Source organism: Trifolium pratense, linkage group LG5, assembly GCF_020283565.1.
Source record: "Trifolium pratense cultivar HEN17-A07 linkage group LG5, ARS_RC_1.1, whole genome shotgun sequence".
NCBI lineage: Eukaryota > Viridiplantae > Streptophyta > Magnoliopsida > Fabales > Fabaceae > Trifolium > Trifolium pratense.
In genome coordinates, this window is record NC_060063.1 from 37,451,685 (window position 1) to 37,461,822 (window position 10,138).

Below are 10,138 nucleotides of genomic sequence, written 5' to 3' on the forward strand. Positions count from 1 at the left end.
AATTATTGGACAAAATGACTTTGTTTCTAAAATATAATATAATAATAATAATGTAATAATAATAAAATGAATAAAATATCAAATAATCAAATTAGAAGTAAAAATTGACATTGTTATTAAAAAAAATTGAAATGTATTCAATTGTTTCCTTTTGAATGATTATTTTTGAATTAACATTAAATTTTGATTGAGAAGGACACCGAAACAAAAAATTCCTTATATGAGTACATACATTACATAATTTCTATTTAAGTTCTCAAAGGTTGCCACATAGGAAAACATGCTCTCACAAGTTGCCACATAGATTATGATAAATGAGAGGATGCCACATATAAAAGTGATCAAGAGAGAAACTCCTAAATAATAGATTAAAGTATAAGCTTGATCCACATTTTTAGGCCCATAGACACATAAATATAACTAACTAACTTTGGTTGGTCTAAATTATGAAGAAACTAACGTAGGATTTGTCTAACCGATAAGAAACCCCACATGCAAATGACTAGAATTTCTAATAGTTGATACATCAACCGGATCTTGTGACTACGGGATTCCATCACATGATGGAGTTTAAAACAAAAAATAAAAGTAATATTTTGAGGTATTTTCTAAAGATCCATGTCTCGTTAGATTGAAGAATCTGAGCATTTTATATAAACTCATTAATTTAAATTTTCAAATTAAATAATAATGTGAAAATTTTAAGGTGAAAGTTGCCACTCGGTCAAGATTAAGAGACTAAAGGGCGTTTAGGTGTTATGTTTCAAGTGTGAATGTTATATATAAGAGCATCCACAATGGAACACATTATCAATTTATTATTTTTTTAATAATAGTACATAATAGGTACTCAACCCCTCCAATGGAGCATTTCTTAAAAAGTTCTAAAATGGGTCTCATCAAAAACTCCACATCATTAAAATTTGAAATTTAATTTAAAATAATATTGCCAAATTAATTTTTTTTGAATATATTAAATAAAGTGGGTCCCATAAAAAGGAGAGAGAGTTCTTATATTAGAAGTGGTACCTATTAGGTACTAAAATGTGTTGTGCTCCAATGATAGTACCTAATAAGTACCATGAGTACCTAATAGGTACTACACCATTGAAGATGGTCTAAATTACTTTTGACTTTAATGTGACTTTCAATTTTTGATCGAGGTTAAGTATGCTACGGTAGAACATGGTTGGATCACAAGGGAAACTCATAGATCATTCATATTAAATCAAGAGTAACCACATAAATAAGTTGAACACTATATTTTTATTCAAAACTTTAAGACGTTCAAGTGGTCAATTAGCTTCACCAAATAATGAATCATTCGGGTCTGATCTAAGAACTAAAGAATTAATAAAGTGCCGTACACTAATTTCACCGGAGATTCAAACAATCATTTTATAGATCATTATCAGAATTATTTCATGAGAAAAGAAATAGAAAACTATAGATCACAAGATGGAAAGTGAAACATTGGTCAAAAGCAAGCGCACGAGAGCTGAGTTGCATATTATTTTTGATAAAAAGTGACCAACAAACACCAAAAGAGAATCCACCCTTTTCCCCAATGGATCAAATCAAATCATACAAACACTTTTTAGTTAGATTAAAATTATAATAATAATATCTTAATAACATCCAACCCAAAAAAAAAAAAAAATCCAAACCCATTTCACTCTTCTAAGACATCAATTTGAAGACAAATTCAAATTAATGAAGCAAGACATAAACATCGGACACAACACAAACACACACTAAATAGTTCAATATAGTGTTATGTCATGTCGTGTTGCAGAACATGCCTAATCTGAAAAGTGTTCGGACAAATTCAAGTAACAAAATAAATAGGCATAGCAGAGGTAGACATCCTCTGTTGCTGCATATGTTGCTGTTCCATGGTAAGCTCCCTTAAACTCAAATAAGGTATATCGACAGCACCAATCGCCGCCGGCATCAAAGTTCCGGCGAGTGGCCCAGAAGAAGGCCTACTAGTAGTCCTATAAGGCGTAGTTGACCCACTTCTACTCTCTGTCAAATAAACAGGCCCAGAAATTGAAGCCCGGAAGGCTTTAGCCCGGGCTTGATGAATATCATTGTTGTCATCATCACGGTGGTGGTGGACCCATTTCCTTTTGAAGAAAAAAAGAGCATTTTTCCACCAACGTTTTTTCTTTGATTTTTGATTGTGAAACTTGTTCCTTGATTCTTCTTTTGAAATGGGTTTTTGTAACTTGAAGTGGATTGAATCTATGGATCTTGAACCTTCTCTTTTGTGTTTCATTGCTTCTTCCAAAACCTGGTTTTTAAAAATTAAAAAAAAAAAAAAAAAACAAGATCTTTTTTCATTTTTTTTGAAATTTTTTGTAAGAGAGATTTGAATTAGAGAAAATGAGAAAAAGGGTACCTGAAAATAGTTGATTTGTGGGTCGAAACCATAGTCACTGAAATGTTGAGGGTCTGATATGGGAAAAATTGGAGATTTGTTAGACATTTTTTTGTGATAATGGGTTTGATAAAAAAAAAATCAGTTTTTTTGTTTGTTTGTATTTTCTGTTGGTAGTTGTCGGGAAGGGAGAGTAGAATGAAATGGTAGAGATGTGAAGAGAGAGAGAGAGAGATTGAGATTGGTTTTTTTGGGGGCTGAATTGAATGTGTTGTGTGAGACTGAGAGAGGTGAGGGTTGGTAAAAGAGTGTATAGAAAGAGTAAATGCATTCACATACGTTGGTGTCTTACATTTATTAACGTTATTTAATAGGCTTCGTTCTGCGAAAATGCAGGCAGCTAGTGATAACTGAAAAGTGATGTGTATCACTTCATGTGGTGGGTCAATTTTTTATGGGTAAGTACCCACATGAAAAACATAATTACAAATTCCTCCGTTAAAAAATCAACAGAATTATTTGAATTTTTTAATTAAATTCTACGGATCGGTTAAAACTAAATTCATTTAAACAGCGTCTCCGAGTTTTAGAAGGCTCTGTGCAAAATATAAAAGTGGTCCCTTAATAAAAAAAATTAAAAAAAATATCGATTTAAATTGCATATAATATAAAAAAAACATTCTTCTAAACATATAAATTATCAATATTAAATCTTACAATAAATTAAATGGAACAAGAAATACAAAATAATTATCTTTGAATATAACGTCAAAAAGGAACATCATAATCTAAGATTAAATTTTATGCAAAGATTAAAATGGACTAGAACTATATTTACGGGTATAGGTAACTAATATATTGATACTCATGATATTTATGAACATTAACAATATATAAATAATATTATTTTAGGGTCTAAAAATTAATCTATTAATATACATATGATATTTTATAGGTATAAATAATTTATAAATAATATTATAGGACCTCAAAATTTTGAGTTGAGGCCCTATGTCGTCGCACACCTCGCACATGCCTGCGAGCCGCCTCTACATTTAAATTGAAAGTCATAATATACCTTTAGGATAATAGTATCCGAATCAATTTAAAAGTAAAATTACAAATCGAATCAATCCAAATCGAAACAAAAAAAAATCGCATTTAATTTTAACCACACAGATCATTTTTCTGCTAAACCACACGGTTTGGTTTGATTTGCGATTTTCATTTCAGAAAACCGAATCAAACCAAACCGCAATATTTAACTTAGTCAATCAACTATTAGTAATCAACTCAAATTGAGTTCATAAAACAATAGGCTGTCAAAACATATCATTTCATGCGATCCAGAATTATACTGTTGGTATTAAAAATAAGTTATTATGTATATGCAATTTCTGTATATACATATTGTATCATGTAAACAATAAAAGAAATTAAAATTTCCTATGTTTATTTTGTAACAAGTTGGAAATATTGTCATATTTTTTATATCGTGATAAACCGCATAAACCAAACCAACCCTAACCACATTGGTTTGGTTTGGATGACTTTTTAAAAACCAACCGAATCACATGCATTTTTATCTCGCGGTTAAGATGACTTTTATGCTAAAAAACGAACCAAATTGCACCACGAGCACCCCTATCTAAGACGGTAAACCAGATACTTAAGTACAGGCCAAACAGTTAGGAAGAAATGTAAAGAACGAGAATTGTTGAAACTAGCATATTGAAAGATCATTCGGCCAAAATAACCGAGAGCAGCTACAATATTAAGAAATTGATTGCAATCCACCTTCATCACTATTCTGTGTCTTTGTTGACTTCATACAAAAACTATTCTGTGTTAGTTTTTTCACTAACACCGTTTGAACAATACACGTGTCAGCGTGTCCAAGTGCCACGTGTCAGTCCACATATGCAAATTGACTGTCACATGTGACAAAATTGACGGAAAGGACTAACTTGAAACCTAAAATAAACGTAAGGGACCAAATTGATACTTTTTAAACGTAAGGGACCAAATTGAAACCTAAAATAAACATAAGGGACCAAATGTATAGTTAAGCCTTAGTAAAAATACTTGTTTATACAAATCTTAAATCAAATAATGTATTTATTAACTATACAAAACAACCTAGATAAGGAGACTCTATATACATATAAAACCCCTTTTTCCGGTGTCACAATCAGAGCCGAGCTTCACCGACGACTCGACCTCGATAACCACAAAACCTGTGAATCTGGACCCCCAACGGTCCAGCACATAACACAAAGCATGAGAGTTAGATCACATAATCAAAATATAAGTGTAAGTAAAACGGTACTTAAACACTCATTCATAAAACATGCATAATCATACATTATACATATACATCATCATCTATCATTCAATTATAAGTTGGCTTAATTAATAAAATAGTCCCTTAAAGACATTTTTGGTTTCACATAGGTCCCTTAAAAAAAAAGTCTGAATAGGTCCCTTAAAGAAAAAAAAGTCTGAATAGGTCCCTTAAAGACATCTCCGTTAATCAGTTTGGTCCTTTCCGTCCATTTTTTCGAGGACCAAACTGATTAACGGAGATGTCTTTAAGGGACCTATTCGGACCTTTTTTTCTTTAAGGGACCTATTTGGTCCTTTTTTTCTTTAAGGGACCAATGTGAAACCAAAAATGTCTTTAAGGGACCATTTTACTAATTAAGCCTTATAAGTTCTAGGTCATTATAATCAAACATCACTTCTTCGAATAACAATAAGTACACTTAGCAAAATATGTGTCACATATCAAATATCAAATAATGTACACATATCCTAATGCAATCTAATGCCACAATCTTCATGCTATGTCCCCTAGACATATCTAATGCATGTGGTACCATCGTCTTTATTAGAGTATCTCACCTCTAATATCCTTCTTTATCGGATAAATATAATCCGATAGCCTTCTTTATTGGAATATCCAATATCCCTAATATAATTCATGAATGCATGTATGTTTTCATGAATATTCTCACATCAACAATTACATTTAGCATTAAGCTCGTCATTTATAAATGTGGAACACTATCCAACATTTCGTCTTTATTAAGATAACACTATACCTTAATATATGTCTTTATCGAATAACATAATTCGATATCCTTCTTTATTAGAATAACATAATCCTAATATCCTTCTTTATTAAGTTGATTAACACCTTAATATACTTCTTTGATATTTAAACAAACATCATCAACAATCATCAACAACAATTATATTACACAAATATAATCAACAATTCATCACAATACAATTAATCATGGTTATAAACACCTAATTGTATGTTAGAATACCCTAATCACATGTTACAAGTGCCCAAATGCACTTAATGTTGAGGACAAAATCCTTATTTGATGTTTTAAAGATAACAAACATGTTAATTAATTTTAATTATGATTATCTTGTTATCTACTAATGTGTTTTGTGAGAAATGTTTCAACGATAATAATATCATCTGTCAACGGTAACGTTATGGATGAACAACCAATGGACAAGCAAAACATATAAGCAATGAGTAGAAACAACAGAAGCATCTTAAAGTCTTGGCTAGGCATGGCAATAAAACCCATACCCGCGGGTACCCACCCAAACCATACCCGTTTTGACGGGGAAAACCCGAGTTGACTGGGTTTGGGTTCGGGTTTGGGTTTTCTCCGATTTCAAAAGATGGGTTTGGGGCGGGTAATGGGTACATTGATACCCATCCCGAACCCGTCCCCAAACCCGCCCCGCTTATACTAAAAATTAGATTTCACCTCATTTAAATTAGAAATGCTTAAACAATCTCTTAAATTACGTTCATATATTTATTTTTTATTTTAATTTGAGTATTAAACAAACCATTTTCTCTATTTTTTTTCTTTATTTAAAAAATATTGTTGAGAGAAAATAATTTTGGACATTTAATTTTTTTTTTTAATAAAAAAAATACTAAAATATAATCTAAATTCATGTGGAAAAAGACGTAATGGGGATACCCGAAACCCGATGGGGATACCCGATCCCCGTTGGGTATGGGTTTGGGGTTATCATTTTTATCCCCGCTCGAATTTGGGACGGGTTTGGGGAAACCCGAACTTTATGGGTTTGGGTTTGGGGATGGCAAAACCCGTCCCCGCCCCGCCCCATTGCCATGCCTAGTCTTGGCATAAATGATGAAGTGCTTCACAAAGATATTATTCCTTTGCCTCATCAAAAGTGGTAGTATTTTAAGGAAACACTTATGTAAGGAATATGCCAAACATGGCATAAATTGAATCATGGGCCATAAAGCCTTTTTGGACTAAAGTGAATAAAAGCCCCTTTGGACAAACAAAGGAAGCTTCCATCAATGATTGAAGAAGATTTGAATTTCAAATGAAAGCCACATCATACAATGATGGCTTGGACGAAAATTGGCCAACAAGGTGGAGTCACACCATAAGCCAAGTTGTAGCTTGCCTCATTCTCTTCAAGGGAACATAGAGGGGACAAGGAAACAACAAAGGACAATGAGTCACCAAAACAAAGTACAATAATTACATGATATTTTTTCCCACTTGCATACAAGTTGTCCAACCCTAAATTAGGAAAGATTCCTTCTTATGGATATATATGGGCCACGTAAATGCAGTGGTTGTCATTGGATTAAAAGTGTAGTGCAGATTGCCATAACGGTAATGTTACTGAAGCAACGATAACGCACTATTCACAGCAAATTGACAGCACAACATTGTGACATGTCAAGTTGGATTTGAAATTCAAATCCCTCTCTCATACGCTCCTCCAAGGTTATATTTGCCTATAAATACAATGGAGCTACATGAAGAGAAGATTAAGAGTTTGCAAAAAGAATCAAATCATATACTTAGTTGAAGCAAAAATCAACAAGTAATAAACTCTTCAAAAGCAAAGCAAAGCATCAAAGATATATCATAAATTTGTGAAAAACAAATAGACAAAGCTTGCTATTATCAATCTCTCACTTGAGTTGATTTAACCCATATTCCCCACAAATATTGTAACCCTCTCAAGTCTTTCTTTCATGTTAGATTGAGTGTTTGTGAGAAAGTCTTTTCGAGTGAAGAAAAGCATTTTGAGTGAAAGTCTTTTCGAGTGAAGAAAAGCATTTGTGTGAAAGTCTTTTCGAGTGAAGAAAAGCATTTGTGTAAAAGTCTTTTCGAGTGAAGAAAAGCAGTTTGTATTGATCCAGTTGTGATCAAGTTTTTGATGCGAAGCAGAAGGTTCTGATCTGAGCATTTATAGTGGACAATCTCACAAGGACTGTGAGGACTGGACTAGCCCAAGTTGGGTGAACCAGGATAACTTTTGTGTGTTTTTCTCTTGGACTCTAAAATCCTTAAAACATACTAAACTAACTAACTGAGTAATACCAGAGTGCTCTGGGCCTTAAACATTTACTTATTCAGCAACTAACTCAGTATTTATTTTGTTCATTTATATATTGTTTATTTTATTATTGCTAACTATATTTCTTTGTTAATTGTTAACTAACCAATTAAAAGAAATATTGTCTTGAGTTATTTTAAACTCACCTAAAAGATTTTTAAAAAGGGTCACAATTCAAACCCCCCCTTTCTTGTGACATTTATTGCTACTTCAATTGGCATCAGAGCCTGTCTCTACAGGTTTATACACTTAACAAGTGTTAGAGGAAAAAGATTCAGGAAGAAAAAATGTCAAAAGAAAGATACATTCCAGAAGGAGGATCTGCTTCAAGACCACCTTTGTTCACTGGAAAAAATTACTATTTTTGGAAAAACAAAATGCAATTATTTTTAAAATCTCAAGAAGTAGGAATGTGGCGCATAGTCACAGAAGGAGATTATGTTCCTACTGTAACTTCTGCTGAGGGAGTCATTTCAGACAAACCTGAAGATGCATGGACAACTGCAGAACAACAAAAGGTACTCCTAAACTCTAAAGCTCATTTATTTCTATCCTGTGCTCTAAGCATGGAAGAAAGTGAAAGAGTAGATGAATGTGATACTGCTAAAAAGGTTTGGGACACTTTACAAGTTCATCATGAAGGAACTAGTCATGTAAAAGAAACAAGAATAGACATAGGAACTAATAAATTTGAAACTTTTGAAATGATTGAAAACGAAACTATTGATGAAATGTTTTCAAGATTTACTACTATCATAAATGAATTAAGATCTCTTGGAAAAACTTTTTCAACTAATGATAGAATTAGAAAACTTTTGAGATGTCTTCCAGTTACTTGGAGACCAATGGTTACTGCCATTACTCAAACTAAAGATTTGAAAACACTTCCCATAGAAGATCTTATTGGTACTTTAAAAGCTCATGAAGTTATTCTTCAAGGAGATAAACCTTTAAAAAAGGAAAAAACCATTGCTTTAAAAGCTTCTCAAAAAGATATAAGTTTTTTAGAAGATGACTCTAAGGAATTAGAATCTACCCAAGAAGAGGCAGAAGGAGAACTAGCTCTCATTTCTGGCAAAATCCAACGTATGTTAAGAAGAAGAGATCAAATTAGAAGAAACTTTTCTTCAGGAAAAGATTTGCAGAAAAATGACTTTGACAAAAGTCAAGTGACCTGCTTTGGTTGCAACAAACTTGGACATTACAAATCAGAATGTCCCTTAAACAAATCACCCAGAAATTTTCCCTTCAAGAAAAAATCCATGTTAGCTACCTGGGATGATGATGATGAATTTGAAACAAATAAAGAAGAAGAAGAAGCCAACATCTGTCTAATGGCAGATTCAGAAAATGATGAGGTATTTCTCTTTGACAAAACTCATCCTTATGAAGAATTAGAAACTAATTTTGATAGTTTATTACATGATTCTGAATTCTTATCCAAACAATGTTTTTTGTTACAAAAAGAAGTTTCTGAACTAAAAGAAGAAAAGAAAAAACTTCAAATTGACATTCTTAATGTTGAGAAAATTAACAAAGACTTAATTGAGTCAAAAGAAAAACATGTTTGCTCTAGTGTTTTATCTAAGAAAATAGATGAAAATGTTGTGTTGAAAAATGAAATAAAAGAACTGAGAAATGATCTCACTGGGTTTATAAAATCAACTGAAACTTTTCAAAACATTATGGGATCACAATCTCAAGCTCTTAACAAAAATGGCTTAGGTTTTAATGAAGTTAAAAACAAAATTTTTGAAAATGTTCTTTTACCAGCAAACAGAGAGTCTAAGTTGAGATGTTCATTTTGTAACAAAAATGGTCATCATGAATCAATTTGCTATCAAAAAGAAAGTTATGAAAGTTTTTACTATGAACCAAAACGTTATCGTCACTTGGAGAGAAAAAATAAACATTGTTCATTTTGCAAAAACTTTGGGCATCTTGAAAAAGAATGCTATTTTAAGAATAAACAAATTGTGAAAACTAACCCTCAAGGACCCAAGTCATTATGGGCACCTAAACAAAAATTTCAAAATGCAGGGATACTATCAAGGTGCAAAGAAAAAGCCTTGGTTTTTGGACAGTGGTTGTTCAAAACACATGACAGGAGATAGAAGGTGTTTTCTCTCCTTCATCAAAAAGGAAGGAGGGTCAGTTACGTTTGGTAATAATAATACTGCACAAATAAAAGGAAAAGGTATTATAGGTAATAATGATTCTGCAAAAATTGAAGATGTTCAATATGTAGAAGGTCTAAAACATAATTTACTTAGTATCAGTCAATTATGTGATAGTGGTTTTGAAGTTATTTTTAAACCAAATATT

At 32.1% G+C, this 10,138-nt stretch overlaps 2 protein-coding genes across 2 annotated transcripts; one reads left to right on the forward strand and one right to left on the reverse strand.

Moving 5' to 3' along the window:
- Positions 1–1,473: 1,473 nt before the first annotated feature.
- On the reverse strand, positions 1,474–2,754 carry LOC123884853. Its single transcript, XM_045934086.1, has 2 exons — positions 2,405–2,754; positions 1,474–2,296 (listed from the first exon to the last, which is right to left on the reverse strand). Exons 1-2 carry the CDS (start codon positions 2,489–2,491, stop codon positions 1,829–1,831), a joined length of 555 nt encoding a protein of 184 aa, XP_045790042.1. The 5' UTR covers positions 2,492–2,754; the 3' UTR covers positions 1,474–1,828.
- A 5,230-nt stretch (positions 2,755–7,984) lies between these two features.
- LOC123886577 lies at positions 7,985–9,927 on the forward strand. Its single transcript, XM_045935882.1, has one exon. It carries the CDS (start codon positions 8,101–8,103, stop codon positions 9,925–9,927), a length of 1,827 nt encoding a protein of 608 aa, XP_045791838.1. The 5' UTR covers positions 7,985–8,100.
- The last annotated feature ends 211 nt before the right edge of the window (positions 9,928–10,138 follow it).